This window comes from Acipenser ruthenus, chromosome 27 (assembly GCF_902713425.1).
Source record: "Acipenser ruthenus chromosome 27, fAciRut3.2 maternal haplotype, whole genome shotgun sequence".
Classification (NCBI taxonomy): Eukaryota; Metazoa; Chordata; class Actinopteri; order Acipenseriformes; family Acipenseridae; genus Acipenser; species Acipenser ruthenus.
This window is the reverse complement of record NC_081215.1, coordinates 4094548-4119427: the sequence shown is the minus strand read 5'-3', so window position 1 is coordinate 4119427 and position 24880 is coordinate 4094548. Positions and strand designations below refer to the sequence as shown.

Here is a 24880-nt window from a genome sequence, read left to right as displayed (position 1 = left end):
AACGGCAGAGCCGATAGCCTTGAAACAGAAAAGCCCCTGTGATCGATTTTCACTGACCAGGCAATTCATTTACATTACGGACGACTAGTTCAATTTTCACATTTGCCAGTCGGCATCCAAAATGCAATTTTTATATATATTGTTAATAGACTGCCCACCTGAAACCTAAAACACACTGTCTGTACTTTCAGTAATTGTAACCAGTTGCTTTCTGTTTCCAGAAATAGTTTCCATTAAGATATGTGTTTTCTAGTCCTGCATCACCGCCCTGGTTTAAAGGAGAGATATGTATCTTTTGGGTCACACTCAAGATAACAAAATTATAAGCAATTTTCTTTCAGATTGGTCTTTGGACTATAAAGTTGTCTTACCAGTGTGGAAATACGGGCTGGCAGCATATGGAAACCCGAATGGCAGAGGCAGTGGTGGGGGTGCTGCTCCAGGCGGCAGATATTTAACTTCGTTTTTGTTGATTCCTGGACCAAAGGGGTGGCTTGGTGACTCTGCCCCCGTGGAACCACAGGGCGCGCTCTGACCAACAGACATCTCGTTTAACTCTTTCATGCCCTCACAGGGCTTCACTGTCTCTTTGCCGTCCTTGTGTTCAGAAGCCAAGGCACCGCTGTCGGACTTCAACAAGCCCTCCGCCTTGTCGTCGCTGACTTCAGTGTCGCTTTCCGAGTCCTTCATTTCCTCGTCGTTGCAGTCTGTGACACCGTCTCGGGCCCGGGTGTCCCCCAGCTGGTCCTTGGCCTCGGGGGGGCCCTGCAGTTCGTTCCGGTGGTGCCCCCCCTTTCGGGAGCTCTTTCGAGAGCTGGGCTCCTTGGGCTGGGTGCCCCCCGGCACCCCCTGGTGATTGAGGGAGAGCAGCGGCGTGTTGTTGTGGCGCAGCACGAGCATGGCATTGCGGCGGGAGATTTCCTCGCGCAGCGGGTGTCCCTCAGGGATGTCGTGAAGGTTGCGCAGGGCCGGGTGATCCGGGGGTATGCCAGGGTGCAGCGACAGGGGGTCCGCCATCAGACGTTGCCGGTGTAAGTTCTCCAGCTCCTTCTGCCGCAGTAGCTCAGCTGACATCTCCAGCCTAGGGGGAAAGACAGATAAGCCAGTCTCAGTCAAAATGAAATACTTTACGTCAAACCACAATATTGGCAGGGGCTTTCTTTTGTTGTTGTTGGCTAATTAACCATAGCAGACAACTAATACCTGCACAAAAAAACCAGTACACTTTTTTTTTTTTTTTTTTTAAACTATATGTTTATATAGGACAGCCCTGTAGGGTGACAGTTAAGCTCTTTTGCCAACTTAAAAAACTAAATCAAGGAGGAGGACACTGACCAGGTATCAACCTCTCTGTTCTGCAATCTACAGTTCCATCATCTAAGAAATGTATTATAACCGAAATATACCAAACTGATATTACCACAGTTTAGATTGCTTTTGTTATAAATGGTACCTAATATTATACCTGTGTAAAATATCAAGGGCTACAGTAGGCTTGAACTCTCAAAAGTGAAGCAGAAACGTGCAAAGCAGGATCAGGTGGTGCTCCTAGATAAGGCAAGCAAGGCTCAGCTGCAATTTCCAAACTGCGTTGTAATATGCCACAACATATAAAACCATCCAATGTCTGCCGCTAGATTAGGCAGGAAATTACGTGTTGATAAAATGTTATGTTTTAATTGCGTGGCTGGAGCACAGACTTCTGAATTCAATTTTTCAGACTGACGATAGGAATCTCGTTTCTCATCCTGGCTTTAATGAGAAACCTGCACTGGCAATGAATGTGCGATTGGGTCTGAGGTAGTGAAGCACAGGACCTCGCAGGACGAGACTGGCAGGAGGTGACGCTGCAGCACGTTTCATGTTGTATTTTCACCGAAGCGGAAGAAATGGCACTGGGTTTCTTTTTAAGCCCCTCCCGTCTCTGTGATGCACCCTACCTTGCAAGGTTCTGTTTCCGCAGCATCTCCTGTTGCCGAGCAAACATCTCTGCCTGTGCAGGCTGCAGAAACCCATAACCTGTGTGTGGGGGACAGGATCATGACATACTTTAATATACAGACATTGCTTTCATTACACTGTCAGTTGGATGTTGGGCCACCAAAGCCAATCAGGAGAGCACTGATTTGATTGGTTTAGAATGACAAGCCTGCATACTGTCTAAACTGTTCTATAAGGATATGCTACTATTACTCAGTGATTGCTGCTGCCAATTCCTACTGGGAAGCTGAGGCTGTAAACATGCAGCAAAGTCTGTTCTCTATAATGGGCTGTATTTGTCATCACTATTAGACTGTTCCTTATGGAACTTCAGTAACTCACACAACCTTGCATACACAAGCACCTGCTAACTGAGTCTATCAGAGTTTCAGATCTGCTCTCTTGCCCACTGTGACTATCAACAGGGAGATGAAGCTTCATATGTAAATCTCAAAATCACTGGGATTAGAGCTGCGTAAAAAATTAATCAGTGCTGCGTGTGCACGTATTTGGCAAATGCTTCTAATCTTCCCCCCCAGTACAACTCCCATCTGGCTGCCCCTGGCCATGAGAGGAATCGTTCAGCTATAAACAGTTTCTTGAGTGCTGGTTGAAAGTCAGCGCTTACTAACCTGGCCCCTGGCACAGAGCGGAAGGCATTCCCAGAAACGGAGGCCTCAGATGAGGGCCCAGCGCAATGTGTGGAGCGTTCTGTGGCGAGAGCAAAGGGGGCGGATGTGACATCTCTCTGCGAGGGTAAAAGAAAGACAGCGTTAGTTCCAGAACAGTGTGGGTTTTTGGAGATCACTCGGATTGGTTAGGGTTTCAAGAGAGAGAGAGAGAGAGAGCAGATAATGCATTACTCAATTAGTTTTTACATTTTGGAAGTTTACAGATTCAGAAATTGATTTTAATCCAGCGCACATCCAGAACATGACTTGACACTTGTGCTGGTTTTTGTTAATCAGGATGGCAGAACAGGTTTTGATTCGCACCCGACTTGCAGGTGTTCCTATTCAGCAGCTTGACAGTGGTTCATTTCTAAAGGTGCCCATTGCATACACATCGTCTCTTGTTAGCAAACATAAGTTTGATGGGGAACTGTTCCCTGTACCACAGCCTTTCAGGATTTCAACATGAGAAAAAACTGGCTTAGTTTACCGAGTATACATTTTCGCAGTGGAAAGGTTTAAATGTACAATAGGAACATGCTGAAAGCTGAAAGAGTTACAGTACTGCTTTGCTGGGGTGACCATCCAAAAAGACATACACATCTGGATTCAGTTTAGAGAAATGTGTTAAAATCTATGTTAAAAAATACAAAAAATGGAATTGTAATCATATTGATGCGGTTAACAGTCTGCTGTCAAGGCAGATCTTTTTCATAGATCACACGAAGTCAACACTGATCCGAGTGCTGGTCTTCTTCCCTCCCATTATCTACTGCTAATTCCAGTAAACGCTAGCCTCCATCTTCCTGGTCTCAAGGACTGGAAACTGCCAGCAGTTATCTGGGTGTGTGGTTTACAATTCAAGTACTGCTTTTGGACGGGTCCCGATTTCAAAGACTGCTAAATACTGTGAAAAGCACACACAATATAGATGATCCTCCAGTGTTATTCCAATTCAGATCAAACTTTCTGTGGTTTCTCAGACTCCACTTCCATCTCGCTGCACTGGAGATTGGTTTTGTCATGTCTTGTCTACAGGCTTGTTTTCACACCCATCTTCAGAAATAAAAAATAGGAAACCTCCATAGCCCCCCCTCCCCCACCACCACCTGTAATGAGCTCTGAATACACAATTAGAGCCTGTCATATTCTGGCAGCAGGAAGAATGCCGTTGCCTTTACCCGAGCTGCAAGCTTAAGGGTTTCTTAATTAACACAACTCTTTCCATCACCCCCCCCCCGCCCCCCTGTGTTAAGCCTATGAAAAGGTGGTGTCTTGCAGCCCCTTACAGACCAGTAATTACCAAAGACTGGCTCCTCTACTCTTCCACAGCTGCCTCTCATGAGAGACCAGGGGCTTGAAAAAGGGAGGGAGGGGAAGAGAGATCAGGTTCTTACAGCTGAAATGGAATATTTAACCCTCTAGGGCTAGTTTATAATTGGGCACCCCAAAGCAACATCCAGTGCATATCTAGTTGCCTAGAACAACTGTGTGTGTCTCTGAAATCTGATTATAAGCCCTGTTTAACTCCCATTCTTTTTCTAAACAAATCTAAAACTCATCTTAACACATTCGCACCTTTAAAAAGTATTTCTCGTATCACTAAAGTGCTTTGCTATTTACTTCTGTTTCAGGAGTCTGGCCGCAAAACTGCCCAAGGTTGGGTTAAAAAAAAAAATAATTAAAAGGAGCTTGGGGAAAAAAAACCCGGCAGAATCAAAATCTTACCCTAATAAAAAAAATTAAAAAAAATGTACCTCCTTGCTCACTTCTAAACTAATTGCACTCTGTTGTCTGGGAAAGGGAGGGAGAGAAAATCATTGATCGATCCATTGCTGCTGAAATGTTAATGGTAATCGTATAACCGCTCCGCCAGTGCCTTGCACTTCAGTGGCAGCTCCAATTAATCTCGGGGAACGCAGCCCATGACCTTCGGCTCCGAGCCGGTGCAGCAGCCAAGCGATGCTTATGTAATTACACTGTGAAGTGTGTAATCACCTGGCCTAATCCCTGAGGCCTCACAATTAGCCGAGGCCGCGGTCGCCAGAGCTGCCAAGCACTCTGCCGCCCCGGACAGCCTGTAGATGAATAACGGTCAATTAAAGCTGCAGGACGGAGGCGAGGAGGCGTCCGTTCGATCGTAATTAGCTGTAATCATGGGGAGACGTGCCCGGCAGACGTGCTGTTAGTTTTATAGGAAGCAATTTAGGAATCAGGCAGCATTTAACCATTTCACTGCAGTGACCGTGCAGCTGGTGTTCTGCAGCACACATCTTTTCTTTACTACAGTGTTTTTAAGAAAAGTGTTTTATGCAGGAACAAATACAAAAGAACACATGCATACTTACACATACGCACACAAAAAATAGGGGTAGGAAACTAGGTGGTTGAAATATTTTTAAAATAAAAAAATATTTATATATATATATATATATATATATATATATATATATATATATATATATATATATATATATATATATATATTATATATATATATATATATATATATATATATATATATATAATTACAATAAAACAGCACTTATCAAGCCAAGCTCTTAAACGGCATTAGTGATAAGCTTACAGCCCTCACCCAAAAAATTCTTCAACAAGAAATCCGACAGAAAAATGTATGAGTTTTTTTTTTGGTTTTTTTTGCAGACCAGTGTCAGTTTAAACTGCTAGCTCACATGCCGAATGCATTAGGATTTGCCCGCAGGTTGTTAAATGTGATATGCCATTTAATCTGAGACAAATGGTTTGCATGGCTTTAAAAGTATTGATCTCCGTAATGATTTGTTTTTAACAATAAGTGCTAATGGCCTTCAGATAATCAGTTACGAAAAATCTATGCCAGGTTACGCTCTGGCGAAGAATAGAAAGAGAGCCTCTTTCTTTAACCATCTAAATACTGCAGTCTTTAACTTCTGTTTGAACACACGTTTGACTGTAAAGCTGCTTAGCTCTGACCCAACACTATCTAGAACAGCTAAAATAAAGGAGAAGCATTTACTACCTTATGCAGATGAGTGGCAACATGGTCAACAACAAAAAACAATAAAACAAATCAAGCCTTGCCTTTGGTTTATATAATAAAAGGTAGACATTGGTTCATTTTTAAAACCCATTTGGACAAAGAGTTCAGAAAAGCCAGGCGCTGAAAGGGTAAAAGAAAAAAGAAAACGAAAAAAAAAAATAACGCTCTCACTCCCACCTCCAGTTTTCTAGCACTAGCTAATACAGCGAAGTCCTATGTGGCTAATTATTCTATTCAGCAAACCTGCAGTGGTTCACAGTCCAACCTGATCCCCGCAGAGCTGCCGACAGGAAGCACAAATGGAAATTTAACACCACCACACTGGGCGGCCCACATCTCCTTGCTTCTCCCATTATTGATACTTTGGTTCCCTACACTAATCGACGGGCAATTACCCAGCCTCTCCTGCTGCATTTATTCTGTTCAGGAGGTGTACGGGAGAGAGAACTCAGAGCGCCTGACACACACTTAATACAGGGGGCTGGTCGTCAACATTGCCCCAAGCACTGGTGTGTTAGAGTCTTATAAATACAGCTGGACGAGATGAAATCCAGAGTGGAGAGGCGAACTGGCACATCCGATTAACTGGAAGGGTTTTTTTGTTGTTTGTTTGTTTCAGCCATTTATATGTATATAATAATACATATTTAACCTACAGTATGTAACATTGATTATATGTATAGAATTCCACTTTTTTGCACAAACATGCTGAAATCTAAACTTTTAAAAGAGCTTTTTAACATTCCTTTTTTATTTTTAGTAGTTGATTTATGTCTGGGATGCATTTGGCAGTACTGTGTTAAAACAGCCACATTATACAACATGGCATAAGAAAGAAAGATTAGATATACTGTATATAGAATGAGAGGTATTAGCTGTAAGGAATTAGCCATAAGAAATTATACATGCATCTGATCCAGTAAGCCTATGCATGAAATGCAAAAGCCAGTTATATAGTACAGGGTCTCACAATACTGAAGACTGCATCCCAGAATACAAGTCCTAATACATGTAGATGGTGTTGGATCTTAAATGCAATCTGACAAGGGCAGTTTTGCATTGTGTTTGAGATCAAAAAATAAATAAATAAAAAACCTCGCTCAGAGATCTGGAAAGCTTCAGTCAGGACATGAGGATGACAAATAAGGCAACATCTGGAAAAGCAACGTGTGAAGCGGTACCGTTCGGAGAAGTGTGCGTCGCGGTGCTGGGGCAGACCCTGCTTTCTCCTCTGGCTGGATGAGTTGGTGCCCGAAGGGAGATGAGCTTCCATGGCATTGGTGTTCCTTACTGCTGCTTCCTGACGGGCTCGCAACATGTCTAGAAGAGAGAGAAGTGGAATTTCAGTTCACTGCCTTGTATGTCAACTGCATTGAGAATGCATGGATATACCATCAAGGGCAATTTTCACTGCTACAATATTCCCAGCCTCACTCCATGCCAAGTTTGCCCTAAATCCAAAACAACATGAGCAGTTCTGGTGGCAAATGAATTTACTGCGCAGTTTGGAGGACTTGTTTGTCCAAGCTGTAAACCCAGACCTCACACCTTTGTGTTGGTTTTATTGGAAGTACTGTGCGTATAACCCACTTCCCCACCTTCATGCAGTGTTGAACAGAACGTTTGAACCTGGATTAAATGTCAATTCTGTTTAATTGAGTCATTTTTGTAATCAACATTGATTTTTCAAAAGAAGATTGCAGGGGTTTTCCACACCTACTGCTAAATGCAAAGGTGCACACTAAGAACACGCTGAATGCGTGAAACCCAGTTCTTGTTAATTGAAGCATTAAACAGTTGCACGTCAAGAATACAACAATCAAACTGCTTTTCCTGAGTATTCTGAAGTACTAGTTCTTAGTACTATGAATTCGGAGCACTGCAAGACAGCAGAATAATAAAAGCTTTATTTAAATAATATAACAGTAATTATGAACCTCCAAGCCAAAGCACCACAAGAAAGGGCCTATATCTGCAAATTCCCTCTGGCGGGTATTATTGTAAATCCCTGCATCAGGGAGCGCAAATGAAAAAAGAGATTTCAGAAAATAAAAAGCCGGACAGGTTAAAAGGGAGTTTTAGAAGATGCGCGCTTATGTTTCAATGAAGTTTACAAGCTGAAAAGTCGTTTCCAGTTTTTAAGATCTATAATCTAAATCGACCTACTTGTCTACTGGTGAAGAGGAGCCTGGGTATGAAGCACTGTTAGATAATTATCCACTTAGCCTTAGCACAGAGAGGAAGTTGTGCAACTAATAAAAAGGGTGTTAAATAGAAAAGCCTCCCTGTTCTGTATTATTGTTTTTTTTAATTTGGTAAATCTCACAGGCACTCCAGAGTGTCCACACCACGCATATAAAAAGACAAGCGAATCAGCTCCAGCAGCACACAAATATCAATGCACAGAATCCCAGATATTGATCTGTTTATTTCAACAACGGCAGAGGATGGCTAGCACACCAATAACCTCTCCAGTACCTTGCACAGCACACACAATCCGCAATACATAAAAGAGAGGAAGAAAATCAGCCACATATATTGGATGCCTATATATTATCACTACCCTGCTGATAGATACATTCCATACCCTACAGAATATATAACAGTATATACCCTGTTCACTAAGTTGCTATTTTAAAAAGGTGTTCGCTAGCTTCAAAATAAAATTCAATTAAAAACAAAAGCACTGCCCCCCTTGGTTTGCGCCTTGCTGGTGGCAGCTTTAGCGATTTCTATTATTCTCTTTAATCTGTAGTAGTGACTCATTTGGGCTACCCGGAGCTATGCCTTGGTCTTAGCCTTGAGATGCAAAAGCAAAAAGGGCAACCTTAAAAGAGCTGCTCCGCCTCCACAGTGAGCAAAACTGTACAGTCAGCTCCCCTCTCCAACTTACTCTCGCATTAACCCGTGCTGTACAGCTTCAGAGTCCAAAAAGCAATACAAATATATCAAGAAAACCCATGCCATATCTATGAAGTCTGTTTCCTAAGTTTGGGGCTTTTAAAATCCAGAAAATGGATATAAATATGGTATAAATATTGTGCTGTTTTTGTATTTATGTTGACGGTTCTTGCCTGTAAGAAAGGTAAAACGCAGCGACTTGAAAGAGCCCTCCTTTCCCTTTCTGCATTTCTTTTGACAACTGGAGCTCTTTTTTTCTGCCACTAAGCTGTGCGCCGGCTGCCGTACCTGCATATGAAAAGCCACTGGACTTCCAGCTTCCATTTCTTCACAACGTTGTGAAAGGTTTTTGGTTCTGGCTCCTGCATTCCAATACCCTATGCTCATCCTCTTTGTCATGTCTTTTTCTTCATCCGTTTTAACCAGCATTACTGAGGAATTTATCCCATAATCTCTGGTTTCCCTGAACACGAAAACATACATCTGCACAGCGTTTTCGGTATGGAAATTGAACATGTTTGTGTGTGCAGCACTGCCGTCACTCGTTCCATCTACACATGCCAACTTGGAACACATCAAAATCTGAACAAAAAAAATATCATTATAGGAGTATAGGGACAATATTAAACATTGTTAACCCGTGATTAGTATACTCTCTCTATTTCTGTATCTGTAGGACTCTCATGTCTATCTTTTTTAAACAATGGAATAGTTGACAGACTAACCAGTGGTGCTTATAAAGCAAGCAAGAGTAATATATATATGTGTTACAGGTGCCCGCTTGTTCATGGTAATTTCCAATGTGAATATGTTTTTGTTGCCTGAAACTTAAGGGAACGCGCTCTGGTAAGTAACCTACTTACTGTTTTCACCCAGGCCTCCCTCCCCCGGGAGGAGACCCACGAGGTCTGTGCTGCAGGTGCTCTCCTCATTGTAACCACAGAGAGAGATTCCCCTCCCCCATGGCGTGCCGCTATTCCTGTAAGCCCGGGTGCTGCTTCACCACAGGTTTTACTTTCTGCCTCAGCGTCTCGCCGGCAGAATCAAGCGCTGGGCTCACAGGGGATTCGGCTACACTAAACCCGTGGGACCTCCCTGCCTTCACACAACACTGTTTTTCCCTTTCAACCTGCATCCAGGGGCCCTCAGTACTAGCACCACAGAGGAGCGTACTGCACACTGCACTGCAGAACAACTCTTCCCATCACAGGCTTTTCAATTCAGGGCCTGAGCTTCAAAAAACATGAAAGGATGCTCTGTGGGGACCCGCAATGGAAAACTTGTGCTGCAGAGCCTGCTGTTCTCTGGGAGCCTGGGGTACTGTGGTCAGCCCTTGTAGTCATGCATTATGTCTTGTGCTGTCAGGAACCCTTCAGAATCAGATCCTGTACTTTAGCCAATAATTACATGTATTTTCACTATATGTTGCTTACTTTTGTACATACTCAAAGGTATTTTTATGCATAGAATTACAAGGTTATGAGAATGTGCATTTGAACCTGCAACTATAACTTAATTTAAAAAATATAAAAAAAAAGAGAGCTGAAGTTGGAAGATTACTCAATTTAATTGCTGGTCGGGTCAAAAACCATTTCAGTGTCCTGCAATTTCCTCTCCAGTGCAGCACAGTCTTATCTATACTGATCTGTCTCTCTTTTTTTTCCCCCCTCTGGTCTTACAGTAATAAAATAACAAATACAAATTACGATACAGATTTCTACTTGTGGCTGCTGCCTGTCATGGAGATTCTCTGTTGACGTGACCACTGGAATTAATTTAAATTTCAACATGTAAAAAAGAAAGAAAGAAAGAAAGAAAGAAAGAAAGAAAGAAAGAAAGAAAGAAAGAAAGAAAAGACAGACGGACAGCCGCCAGATCAAGATTACCCTGACTTAAATCACAATCCCAGGTGGTTTAAGGAGCAGGTACTGTACACGTGAGAGTTGGGACAACACTGCAGCACCCTGCCCAGATCCCTATCTGTTTAAATGCTATCAAGCTCTGCTCTGCATGCTGGGACAAGGCGGCAGGAAGTGAAAAAATAAACTCCTGCAGTGTTATCACAAGTGAGGTTGCTAAAACAAAGAGCAAGATACTAAAAATCGGTAAATGCAGATTCAGGCAAAGTTCTGCTTTGATCCATTCAAAAACACCTTGCGTTTAAATGCTTAACTGCACGCAACGTTTTCTGCGTCAAGAGCGAGGGAGACATAACCAACTGTGTATTACATGCCTTACACTTTCAAAACAAAACAAAGCTCATGCGACTGGTTCCACGGAAACACAGCCTGAAGGATAAGGTGGGCTTTTTAAAATAAAGGGTCCACTGTTCAGCAGACCTGAATGCTCATAAATCTCCTCGTTGCTAGGTTTAACATCTTTAAAATCAATGTGTTTATGAAATTGGTCTCAGTAAATTTGACAAGTGTTTTTGTTTAGTCTTCTGTCAGAGAGGGGAGCAATTGATATTTTTTTTCCCGAAGCGTCAGCTTCAGCCAAGGCTCAGCGAAGCCCGGAGTGGCACCTCCCTCTCAGCACAGGCGCGAAGTCTGCTCCGCAGGCTCAGCCAGCCGCTCTGAAGTTTCTTTCGCAACATGAATAATCTGCATTCAGCTTCCCCAAGGCAGGGCTGGAGGAGCACCTGCCAAAACAAACCAGCTGAAAGAGTTTGAGCCGGAATGCAGGTGCGCTCTGAAGGGGCTGCATGCAAACACAGCACAACACAAGGACGCTGAGAGGAAGGAGTGAGGGAGGGAGGGAGAGAGGGAAAGAGGAGACTAGTGCAACTACAGGGCTTTATTTTTTTCACATGAGCAGATTTTGTATCCAGTATTTCAGCGTTATTCAAAAGGACATGCAATAGTTTCCAAATATAATTCCAAATCAAGAGTATGATTTGTGTTAAGCAATTAAGGTTTTTCAAATTAATATCAAGGGATATCTTAATGGAAACTGGATTGATTACAGGGATTGAATGCACAAGGCAGTAAAAGTAACATCTATATTGCTTTAAAAAAAAAGGGGGGGGGGAGGCGAAGGTTTTCAGCTCAATTAATGTGGTACTAACATTTCTGGAATCTTGCAGAGGCTGAATTTGTATTTTATTGTAATTTCCAGCCCCCCCACCGTATTAATAAATTAATGATATGAAGAGAGAGGGGGGGCACGGCTCTACTTGGAGTTGCCATGGCATCAGTAATTTAGAAGACTGGCTTGCAGCTAATTAGAGAGGCTCCATCGATCCTTCACCAGCATAAACCCCAGATGGGTCTGTTATTTACAACGCTGCACTCTGACAGTAGGAAATCACACTGATTGACATTTTGACATTGGGTAGGACGGCTCCAGGAATAGAAATGGGTAATACACTTTAAAACACATTTTCACTGGGTGGCTTCGTCAGGACTAATGGACAGAGAGAGCCTCATCTATTAGCTGCGAGAATGAACAAATACAATCACCCTTCAGCACTGCGCAGGCTTAACCCTTTTAAACAGGACCATCGGCCCACATCAAACACCACCCTGACTGCAGCAATGCGCACCACACTGAGCCCCCACGAGGAACCTGTGCGTCACAAACAGCTCCCAGCAAACCCGCTAACGCACAGGATTCCTCTTCAGAAAGGACAGGCGGTGCAGGAACCTCTCGCATCGCTCTTTCACATGCTTTAATTAGCTGTTATAAAGCATTGTTATGCCCTGCACTTCCCTAACGCAAGCGTTTGCTTTTCTGCAGACTCTGTTTTTATTACTCTATGTATTATTGTGTGTTTTTTTTTGGCCACATTTACACATAAAAAAGGGGTGTTTCCTTGTAAAAAAGCCAGATAGAGTCATTAAATCACAAAGCAAAATACTGTGCGTGTCCATTCTCAGGGCTCTTCCTGCTAACTGGTAGGAAATGGTTTGGGTTTTTTTTTCCTGTTAATTAAAAGTCCCATACAGGGGTCAATTATACTTAATTACAGCATAATTGTTTACTGACATTACAATTACAGTGCTCAATTACAGTTACAATTAGAACTACAAATATACTAAAAAGTATGGCTAGTAAATGCATAATTGAACTATAATTCATCAATTACATGGCTTAATTACAATTACGCAGGTGTGTCAAGGTCTTCAACTAGAATTCCACTGCAATTGTATTGAATTACGAATTGCACAGTTGCGATTGCAACTGAGCCCGGGCGTGGTCCCTTACCTGCATGGCTGGAGACGCCCATGCTGTTTGCCAGCTGGTACAAGCGCTGTTGCTGCTCCTCGTAGGAGCCGTGTTCGTTCAACGCAGACATCATCCGTCTGTAGTGTTCCTCAGGGGTCATCTGAAACGCCAGCTCCTCAATCACAGGAGTGTGGGAGATTTCTGGGGAGGGGGGAGCTTATTTTACAGTCTAAATAAAAGTCACGTCAAGTTTAAAAACATGAACAGGTAAACATTTACAGGATTTTTTTTTTTTTTTTTTTAGATTATGAGAATGCAAGACCGTTATTTTTTTTATGATCATAGGTATATGCGTGTGTGTGTGTGTGTGTTTTCTTTTTTTAATCCATACTCATTTCTGCTTTCTTGCTTTAGGTAAGCTTAAAGTATCTAGAAAAAGAAAAATCGATCAAAACAAAATCTGTGGTTTTGTGTGCACGTTGCAGCGCACCATGTGTATGCTGATGAAAGTTAATTAATAGAGCACGTGGGCAGTCGTGTCTTGCAAGGAGATAGCTGAACTTTTGCACTTTGATCTTTTCTATTTTTTATTTTCCTCATGCAAATCAGTGGTATTGCACAGAAGTGACTAGCAGGAGGAGCAGCAGCGGTAAAAATCACCAGGGATTTTACCGGCAGGGTTATTTTTAGCATCGTCGTTGAAACCCGACACACGTCGCTGGCTGGAAGGGAACAGCGCTCGCCTTCTCCGCTTACTTTTAACCACGTCTAAATCTGGCAGCCGGGCAGATTGAGCAGATTTCAGGTGTGTGTGAGAGCCACGGGGCACCGAAAAAAAGGTTGGATTCCACGTTAAAGACAGAAGATTTTGCTCAGCTCAACCGGTGATAATTCCAGCTCACTGCAGCTTTTCTGTCTGCTTTTGTCATACCAGGGCCTGATCCTACTAAATCTCTCTGTCAACCAGGTGTGACGGAAGATGCGCTTGATATAGTCTAAACTCAGACAGCAGCATCTGCCTGTCTCCCCTCCTGCCTCCTTCACTTAGACAAGGGTTTCTTCAGAACTCTAGGACTATTAAAAAGCTGTATGCTTTATAATCTGCTCTAGTCCTTCAGATTTAGAGAACGCAAACTTATGTCAAATACATTGCACAAATTTAAATGAAACATAATAATAATAATAATAATAATAATAATAATAATAATAATAATAATAATAATAATAATAATAATAATAATAATAATAGCGCTCCCTTGTTTCCATAGTTCTCAAATTCTGTTAATCATGTTGAGTGAATTGTACAGCTAGTATACTTTAGCATGCAAGGACCGCTCACTAATTCACTCAATATTTCACAGTTTATTTAATGTGTAAAGCAGGTAGAGAAAAATCGAAGGAGTGCACTTATTAAAATCAAATACATTTATCCCAGGGCTGTTGTAATTTACTTCAGGCTGGTTATCCTAAAACAATATAAAAAACACAGGGAACAGAACACACACAGTATGCGTCCTCCTTTCTGCCTGTGTCTTTATTAACGCATTGCCTATGAGGAAGGGTTTCAAACCTCAGTATAAACTTGTATATTAAAAGTATTGTTAGTTAAGCCAATGTGCTTTACATTATCCCTGAACCATTTATTTAAGGTTAAACATTTTCTCTACCTTACCTTTTGTATCCACTATAAATCAAGCCATTGCACACACAGGTGTATAGGTTTTATTTGCAAGCCAGCATCTCATGCATCTGTCCTAGCAGTTCATTTATATATCAGTCTATACATTGTTTTTCCTCATATGTAGTGTAAAATACCAGCGTAAACATTTGATTCATCACCCCACCCCCTCCCAGCCTCTCCCACACACTCACACGCACTTTCCAATCAATGCTTTTAAAATTTGTATCATCTATTATTTATAGCGCTAAATACTAAGAATCATCATTCATTTATAAGCGTCGCTGTTAAAATCATTCTGGGGGTTGAACTTACAGCGTTGCCCTTTTTTTATGCTGTCTTTCAATGAGGTGTGTGAAGGGGATTGGATATTGTTTTTCAGACAACCAACAAAACAGGTCATAACGCACTCAGCATTGAAATAACTGTGAAAAGCACTCATCAGTTGTTAGACAACAAAAGGCTTGATTTACACGATCTGTCGCGCTGGGGTCTTAATCATCTCTAAGCTGAAATCTGGTGGCCAGTTCGCTGGTTCAATTAAATCTGACTGCAACTTAAGATGCTCAGACTTAAATCCCTTGTCAGACAAACTGGCAAATCTTGTAATGGCTTAACATCTTACAAACAACTTTTCAGACTGAGAAGTGATAATGCCATCTACAAATTAGTAATGGATTCAGTGCATTGATGTACTGTATCCAACATGAATTTAAAAAAAGATTGAAATCTGACTGGATAGTAACCGTTGCTGTAACTGGTTTTTATCTTCATTCTTTGAGAAAGTTTCTTTTACTATAAACTGGAATATATTTCCCAGAGTTGTTGTATGTTGCCAGGCAAGTGAAAATTAGCGAAGGAGCAGAACAAATTTCAGTCGGTTTCTGGTTTAAATTGTGACCCAGGCTAACGCTACAGCTTGGAGTGTAGAGACAAAAACAGCAGTTTTTAATTAACAGACAATACCAGTGTGGCAGTGTGACTCTGCACTACAATAGATGTATTTGACTGTCCATTTCAACACATAAGCAAAAAAGAATAATTCCTGGTGAAAATGAATTATTGTAACAGCAGCCCATTGTGAGGCGTGGCAGCTATGTTGATGACCTCACTTCACATGCTGATGACCTCACTTCTTAATTGAGGGAAGTGGTGCCTGCACACCAACAGCAAACCCATAGGGTGTGCTAAAGCAGCTTCCAGACTGACCTGGGGCAGCGTCATTAAAATGAATGTCAGTAGTGGGGCACCGCAAAGCTGTTTCTAATACGTTTATAATGGATAGGTCCTTCTTAAAATAAACTGTAGAAATGATATTAAGTGATGAAGTGCAAGATACTTTTTTTTCTATAGTATATTTAAAATGTATAAAATTATTAACCATATTATTATTATTATTATTATTATTATTGGTATTATTATTAGTATTATATAAATATCATAATAAAAATCATAACAACATGTGCAAAATATTAAACTGTAGTCAAATGAGAGCACACATTAATTGTAATGTGTGTTTAAAAGTTTTCATATCACCTAAAAATATATATATAAAAAAAACATGTCAATATAATAGTGTCAAAACAGCTAAACAAGTTCCATGCAAAGAGCCTAAATAAAACTGGTCTCAACCATCCAGCAGCAACCTCTCTCCTGGTTAGAGCACTGACCAAAATACCAAGAACACTAAACCAAAATATGTTATTGCAGATCTCTCTCTGCCACCCCAATACACAGACTTCAAATGCTCTAGAAATTGCATTAACTTGGAGATCGAGCTGGGAACAGTCCTGTACTGCCTCTCCCCAGTTCCACGTGAATCCCGTGGCTCGGGGATCTCAAACACTCACAGTCACATTCGTTTCTGTTTAATTACTTCCTCCGGCAAGCAAGCCCAACCCACTCTGTGCAGGCTCGGGGTGCTTCATCACACAGTGATGAGCAATGTAGGAGGCTGCCTCTGCATCACCACTCAGTAGTCAATTTAGCACCATTAGCAGGCTAATTAGGATCAAAATCCACCCCCCACCTTAAACGAACATCATCCTTAAAAAAAAAAAATCATCCTTAAAAAAAAAAAATGCTGTGCATATTTAGGAGACACACAAACACATCACACACAGACGCACGCACACACACACACACGCACACACACGCACACACACACACACAGACACGCACACACTTACCTTTGGGAGACACGCTTCTTGATTTCTTGTTTTCTGAAGGACACTCGCTGCTGCTGTTAGGTGAATATACTCTTCTCTTGCCTAGGATTTCATCTAGAAAAGGAAGAAATTACTATTACTTTGGATTCAGTTCCAGCGCTCTTTTCAGTGTTTATTAAGAATTTTGACAAGCGCACCATTAAAACACCACCAAAATGGTAACTCGAAACCAAAAACATCAAATCATTTTGCTTAGCTTTGTTTTTCAGCTACTCCTACAAGTACTGCGGCTTCAAATGGTCTAACAGTTTATAAAAAGAGAATGGAAAAAGAAAATAACCCTTTCCTGAATTCTTACACAATTTGAGGCTGCAGTTCACTTCCTATTGAGTTTCCTTCTCTTATGCTCCACTACCTGTTTGTTTTTTTTTGCTTGTGGTTCTTGTTCTAAAGCTAAAGCCCCTTGTGAATCTCTTTTATCAAGTCCTCCCTTTTCTTTCTCTCAAAGCCCTGAGGTCCTCTGCAATTCCCCTCCCATTGGAGTATATGGAAATGCAGAAGCCTTGCATTAACACTGCACTCCACACCAACACCAAACGTCTAGTGTACAATTACAGCATCCCGCTGAATAGATTTAAAATCAATACCCCCCCTAATAACACTGTGGAAACTGAAAGCATGATGCTGCATATGAGCAGGAAGGAAGAGACCGTTTGTCATCATACTCAACTAACCCCGGGGTTATTAAAGACACAGACTCCTCCCATTTTTATTCTGTATCAAAATATTCAAAACCAGCAACCTTAAAACGACGGTTCTCTAAAAGAATAAAAAAGCCACGGAGACGGATGCACGTACAATTTGCCACTTTCAAACTGGATACTGCCACAGCAGTTGCCGTACACGCAGTATCTTTAACTGGCATCTGCATTTTGACTGAGCATTCAGGAATAAACTGCTGTTTACAGCAGATACACAAAAGGAGAAGCAGCACCAGCACAGGAAACCAGCCCCCTTGTGCAGGCTGCTACCTCAATGAATAGGAAATGATTATTTTGAACCCGAAGATAGCCGCCTGACATCTCTCTTTTTACCATGTAGAGGCGGGTGACACAACATGCACTTTGTGGTGTGCAGCATATAGTTTGCCTTGTAGTAAGTACAATACAGAACCTTTACCTGGGCCAATCTTCTCTGCAGTATGCATGCATGCTGCTCTAATGAAAGACATCTCGCCTGATAGTTTGTACTGCAATAAGTGCATAAAGAAATTCTATAGCCACAGCGCTATACTGTACAGCTATTGAGTGAGCCAGGCAGCAAGGGGAGGCTTGCTAACGATCCCTTTTGATGTAATCACAAGGGGAAACTATTATTCCCATCTGAGGCATAGGCCAGTGTGAAAGCCTTTCTAATGTGCCTAGATTGCCTCTTACCTACGCTGAAGGGCTGGAAAAAAAAAAAGTGTGACTGATCATTTAGTTCCCCCATTCAATAAGCAATGGAAATGAGAGACGGCTGCAAAATCCCAGCCTTGTGATTCCTTTGTCACATTGCTGTCGCCTCCGTGTTTCAGTGAGTGAAGTGCACGTTGGCTGCTGCTGAACAAGAGAGCAAAAAGGAATTTTGATCAGCCACACATTGATCAGAAGCAAGCTCTGTAATCTTAAACTTCTCCAAATCGTATAAGACCATTTAGGTAGAAAACACAGGACCAGTGCAGTTATTCCGAGATGCTCCTCTAACCTAAAGGGGCACAAGATGGAAGTAAGTTCTGACCTCCCCTTCCGATTTTTGGCTCAGGAAAAAAACTCACTTCAAAAAAATGAAAAGAGGAAGTCATTATTCTACAGGAGAATTTGCACTACTGCTGAAATCACTGAAACAGTTTTATTAAAGTTCCTATCGGTAATATAAACTCCTTTAAAAACGTTGGGAAATTATAACTACCCTACCCTCCAGGAACACACACAATAACGATGACGATATTCATGGTGTATTTCACATTTTGTTATTTGTACCTACATAACATATGCTTATTTAATGTATTCCTACAATGCTTACTCATGCTGTTTCCATGGAAGAGCCATTGGGGCATTACATGTCCCACCTACATCTGCATCTTTAAAATGATAAAACAAAAAAACACAATACTTTCTATACAGTGAAAAGCATAAGAATGAAAGCTGATCAACACCACGTGCTTTACATGCACATAAACACAGGCAAAAACACAGCTGCAAACCCCTAACCCTTACGCAATGCATCCCCAAACCCAACCCCTGACATGGGGTTCCTCTGAAGACCAAAAGGACTCTGAACAATGCTCTCCAAAATAGAAACACTGCAATTTTCCAATATAGTGCTATCACCTGGATTTGGACGGGATCTCAATCTGTAAAAGTATTTCTGACATGCATCTTAAGTGTGTCGTGTGTTTTAGTATTACTCTTCCAAGATGGCTTTTCCATATTGGCACATTTAGATTGTAATGATTCTTATTCCCACCCCTGGTAAATTAGAGTGTCTGAACCAATGTAAACTTGGTTCTGCCAGTACTCCTTAAAGAAGAGACACCTCCCAAATCTCCTGGTCCCAGATTCTTTGGAGTGGTTCTTTGGTACAGAACCTCAGTAGGGCTGTATATTACCCAGATGGCAGTAAAGCCAATAAACGTAGACAGCGATGCCCAGAATCAAAAGCCTTTAGAGATTCCCCTATCCCGCTCCATGGAATATCTGCCTAAGTGTCAGAGATTTCCAGCCTGAAAGCTTTTAATACCTATTAAATGTTGCTTCTTAAAAGGGCAGATGCTTTGTTTTATGCGAAACAAGTGCTTGTTATAAACAGTTTCAACTGGACCACATATTGCATGTGTACATCAAATACAGTTAAGTGAAGGCAGCTCAGTTGTTGGGGAAAAGTATAGTTGCCAAAAAGGAACCTTGCACTCATGTGGTCCGAATGTATTATTGTGTAAGTATATATATATAGCCACTTAAAAGACCTTGAGTAATACACTGGAATACTCCGATAAGCTCCAAAGGTTTTTGCTGATCTTCCTTTAAACCCATTCAGCTTTTCCTGCTCATTCCACAGTAAAACAATCTGGGGCTCAAGCCTAATTTTGCCCCACCGGGATCTAACCCTTAAAACCATTTAAAGACAGGCTGCACTCATTCTAAAACGCCCAGGGTAAAGAGAAAAAAATAAAATAAAAAAACAGCCGAGCAACAGTGCTGCTCCTTCTTCTTCCCCAGCCAGTGACAGCTTTGACAGCCAGACTCCTTAATTCCCTTTTCTTATTCCCTTAATCTGTCATCTTTATCAGGCTGGGGGAGTGCCAGGCAGCGTGCAGGAGCCCCGGCCCCGATCAATCCCCACATTACAGCTGACAGAATGGTGCTAATAACTTATTGATCTCATGTTTGCAGGGCCCTGCTGAGGCTGAAAGGCTCCCATTGATTGGCTGCAGGAAGAGAGAGAGAGAGAGAGAGAGAGAGAGAGGCCTCCTCTGGGACAGGCCACAGTCTGGAAACGGTCTCCTCCGAGAAGGACTTGGAGAGGGCTAAGTAAACACAAGACAGCGGCAGCGCTCGCTAAATAGAGAATGTCAGGGTCAAAACACACACGATATACAGTGTACCTGTATTCAAGCAGAGCAACGTTAAGGAACTAAGGTAAGGGAGGTATACAGGGTTCTACAGTGTTCGTGTCAACATACTATACACCCGTACAGTGCCAGCATGTTCATACAGCACGCATGTGGATACATATATATTTTATAATATAAAGTATTTGCATAAACATATGTATAAAAAGAAGACAAAAAAATGAGGAGCACTAAAGATACCCTTATTTTTTAAATGAGTCATGTTCATGCGTCTGCCCTGATAGCAATTTTAAATGAAGGTCTAATTGCCAAAACAGGAGTGAAATTCAGTCAGATGTAGTTTCCCATTCGGATACTGACACGTGACTGATAATATTTCCAAAGAACACTGGAAGAACTCGCCAATAAAATTAAAAAAAAAAGCCTTTTAAATCTTTAAAAGATAATAAAAACAATAACAAATATCTAAAATAACATTTATGTGTGTCTATTACCATGAACTTTAGTTGAATGAATAAATGAATTAATAAATACATAAATAAATAAATAAATAAATAAATAAATAAATATCCTCTAACACACTGATAAAGAAAATGAGGTTGCAGTCAACCATTACCATCATCGCTTATGCTTCCTGGCATCCCATGACAGAGAGAAGCAATTACCAGTTTGTCGCCCTCGACAGGCAACAGAGACAGAGTGAGAGAGAGAGAGAGAGAGAGAGAGAGAGAGAGAGAGAGAGAGAGAGAGAGAGAGAGAGAGAGAGAGAGAGAGAGAGAGAGAGAGAGAGAGAGAGAGAGAGAGAGAGAGAGAGAGAGAGAGAGAGAGACACACACACACACACACACAGGTGCAGCAGCAGAGCAGCCAATATCCCAACTGACCTACAAAGGGGTTAATTGACTAGCCCTCCCCCAGGAAGGCGCTATCCATGAAAAACACCACCTTGCGCTGCCCGTAAAAGTCTCCAGCCCTGCCCATAAAGCCGCTGATAAGCCTGCTCTCCAGACAGTCTATCTGTCAGCTCCCAGCCAATCCAATCCCAAAGGCTGCGACTCAGGCAGTTCCAGTCACTTGCTGCAGATGCCTGGGTCGTCTCGAATGTCTTTTCTCTCAAATGTAATTAACGTATATTTCACCACCAGGCCTCTCCTTCCCTTCCCTACTGCTGCTGCCTGGCTGCTCAGTCTCCCATCCTCACATTAACACTGTCTGCACTGAAGTGCCTGCCTGCTAGACAGGTACTGCTGGCATCCAATTGCTTTTAAAAGGACAAAGCTAATTGATGTCAATTTCATTTATATGCTTGAACAAGGACGGAAGCCCCTTCATACAGTGCAAACAGGCCACCTTGAATACTTATCTCTGTGCTTAATGTTTTGTTTGAACAAAGTTTAATGCCTACATCTCCGTCGATGTCCAGCCCGGCCTCAATATTGACACAATGTTTCCTTCGACAGCCTTGTAATTGCAATATGCTGTCACGCGCTGCACAGGTGTGTTTGCATTTACTGTATTACACCTCCACAAATAATCAGATTTGCTGCCCTGCTCCATTGAGGGTGCCCTGCTCGCTCATCCCTTTGTGCATCTTTCTCAATTAAGATTAAGAGTTTTCCGCAAGCCCCTCCATTCTCATTGGCAATCCAAGAAAAGCCTTGCAACATTTGTACAGTTTTATAGACTGAATAAGACGATCATCTCTGTTTAAAAATACATTAACGATGAAGTCTTTTATAGCACATCACATCATTAAAATCACAACGTCATAACACTCAACCCATGCTCAATGCAAAAATATTGCTTTGGTTGTTTTTTTTTTTCTGCAGCATCTATAGACCTTCCCTGAGAAGACAGAGTAGATGCGTACAGAGAAAAGGCATCGCTCCACACACACTCAGAGGAATATCTGAATTACTAAGGTTGCGATCACTGGCTCCAAGGCAGATCGATAGAGCAATTAGATTTTAACACCACATAGCCTTCTGCTTACTTTTCTCATTCCATAAGCAGACACCAAACGAAACCAGGGACCCAGAGACATGCAATCTTTCAGATACAAGACGCATTATTTTAAAGTGGAAACATTATACTTTCTGCAGGGGAACGAACAAATCAGTGCGTCTTGAATAACCATCATGCTTGTGAAATTAACCCCACGCTTGACAGTATTACATTGGTTCATATTTCTCAAAGAATATCAGTAAACTGTTAGCAGAATTTTCAAAACATCCATTCCGTGTTGCAAGTCACAGACCACTATCACCCCAAATACCTTTAGGGCCTATACTGAAGGGAAAAGTTTGATCCAATTTGTTTCAGAAAAAAAAAAAAACAACATCCTGAAACTTTGCAGGCAGGATAAATAGCAGTTCTGAGTAATTTTCTTGCTAGCATTAAAATCATTTTTTGGGGTAAATACTGAAATGTATGATACTGCAAAATGCAGAAGGGGCTTCACGAGTGCCAAACAGCAGCCATGCTCTCCTAAGAGCGCTGGATTCCAGACAGTCTTCCCTTTCCTTTAAAAGTTTGCAGACGCAAATTAAAACACACACAGCAAACAGACCAGTCAGCAAACGGAATTGAAAAACAGCTAAAAAGCAAACAAATCTATACTTAAGAAAAAGGACATACAAATATATAGGAGATTAAAAGCCCGGTGTCCTACCTGCTGGTCCTGAGCCAATATCAATGCGATTCCTTTTGATTTCGCTGCGGGACTGGCTCTCTGGCATAACGAAGTGTCGGCTTTGATGCAGGTTGGAGATGATAGTTGAAAGATCACTGTCACGGCTGTAACGAAACAGAAACATACAGGTAAGAAATTCTAATCTGTGACCACATGATCAATATTGCTTTTTTCCCCCCCTATAAGGTTAGGGCCCCAATAAGCTATCTGTCCTCCTGACAACAGTGTCAGACAAAATTATAATCTTTTCGTCCGCCCGGCAACCTAAACTTGCAACAAATATTTAAAAGAACAATATTTCAAAGACATTTTTAAATAATGCATTTTCCGTTGGAAATACTCCCTTAGACACCTTAAGGTAAATCCTTAGAAAGTATAATCAAACTTGGCATACAAACGTTTACTCACAGTAGCAGTGTGCACTGCTCATATCTGACCAGCAGAGAACACACATTGCTGTGAACCCAAACGATCTATCAATGACTGCTCCTGCCCTAAATAAGACCACTGCGCCTAAACAACATCTTAGTGCAATGTGCTGAAAATATTCCCAACCCGCGCCGTTTTAAACACGTCTAAACCCAGTGAGGAGTGCCACTAATCTGTTGTTTAGCTCTCTGTTAATCAGATATGTTAGTGACAGAAAGTCTCTAGACAATCATTACATTTAGCTGACGTCTGTCTGCAGATTGTCTTCCGTACGCAGCACCACGATCGCCCCTCCAACGTCTGCGGCCTCCTGTTTGTTGTTTTTAAAAGAGCTGCTTAAGAAGAATGCATCTCCCAGCACATGCTAAACCATTTTTGCTAACAGACGGCCCCTTTCAAGACCCATAACATAAGCATCATTTTAATCACATAAATGGACTTAAGGAAAAACACAGACTCCTGCATCAAGCAATTCTGTGGCTTATCCTGTCTTATCTGCCACCTTAAGATGCGTTAATCAACACATGCAGGGTTTATAAGAAGTTTAGGAGCTTAAAATGAAATGATTATGGGTTCTTTTTAATCACCCCCAATCAATAACTGGATGTCAGGTGCAGAGGACAAGCTTGGATAAGAGTAATCTTAAATATATCGACAATAAAAAAAAAAAAAAAAAGGATTGCCTCTGCAAATCAAGTATTAAATACTTCAAGTGTATTGCTAGAGCTACATAATATAATATGCCGTATTCAAATCATGTATTTCATCACTTTATATTCTTCTGTGAGACCTGACCAACACCATGTTCATAACATAAAATCATTTAAAAAATGTTTTTTCATTTTGTTAATTCCACTATTTCAAACTTTTAAAAATATATATATATATATATATATAGTCTTTATTGGAGTTGTTATTCCAATTAGAAAAATGTTTTTCAGTGTGGGCAGCTTTAACATGGAATGCACTCTGATTGTCAATGATTCATTCATGCAATACATAACATACACTGCCCACCTTATACAATGACTGTGTTAGGAAGCCTTACTGTAGACACAAGGGCTGGTCTAGTCAAAGGGAAGCATGCTGGGGAGAACGTTATCAACATTATGCCACCTGCACAGAGTGCACTTCAAATAGCTTCGGGGTCACTGAAGCACCACAGGGGTGCCACGTAAAACATGCAGGTGCTCCTAGTGAAATAAACTGGAAATCTGGGGTCTACATTTCTCTTGCAGTGGAAGAACCTGCAGCCGTGCTAGATACAAATTCTTACTACACTAGAGCAGTGCTTTACATGCAAAAACCAAAAAAACCAAGCAAAGCAAAGGATGCAAAATGAACATGGTACTGTACTGAGAAACCTTAGTTTTGTAGTTGGGTTTATACTGAAGCATAAAGGAGAATAAGCGACTGTTAGCCAGGATTGAAACTCTTTATGCTGCCTGTCCGTAGCTCTAACTACTAGGCTGTACTTGGGTTTAAAGATTAAAATTGGGATATTCACAGTGCAGGGCTGCACTGCCATGGTGTCCTGTCTT

At 41.5% G+C, this 24880-nt stretch overlaps 1 protein-coding gene across 9 annotated transcripts in view; it reads right to left on the bottom strand.

The window, feature by feature from the left end:
- LOC117432416 (sterile alpha motif domain-containing protein 11-like) overlaps positions 1-24880 on the bottom strand; it is a 98545-nt gene that overhangs the window by 4883 nt on the left and 68782 nt on the right. For all 9 annotated transcript variants that reach the window (XM_059002276.1, XM_059002277.1, XM_059002282.1 and 6 more), the window contains 7 exons: positions 22890-23014; positions 16627-16719; positions 12799-12960; positions 6873-7011; positions 2613-2728; positions 1941-2019; positions 372-1081 (listed from right to left, as the gene is read on the bottom strand). In XM_059002276.1, the coding sequence (XP_058858259.1) occupies positions 372-1081; positions 1941-2019; positions 2613-2728; positions 6873-7011; positions 12799-12960; positions 16627-16719; positions 22890-23014 (1424 nt within the window). The remainder of the gene's footprint in view (positions 1-371; positions 1082-1940; positions 2020-2612; positions 2729-6872; positions 7012-12798; positions 12961-16626; positions 16720-22889; positions 23015-24880) is intronic.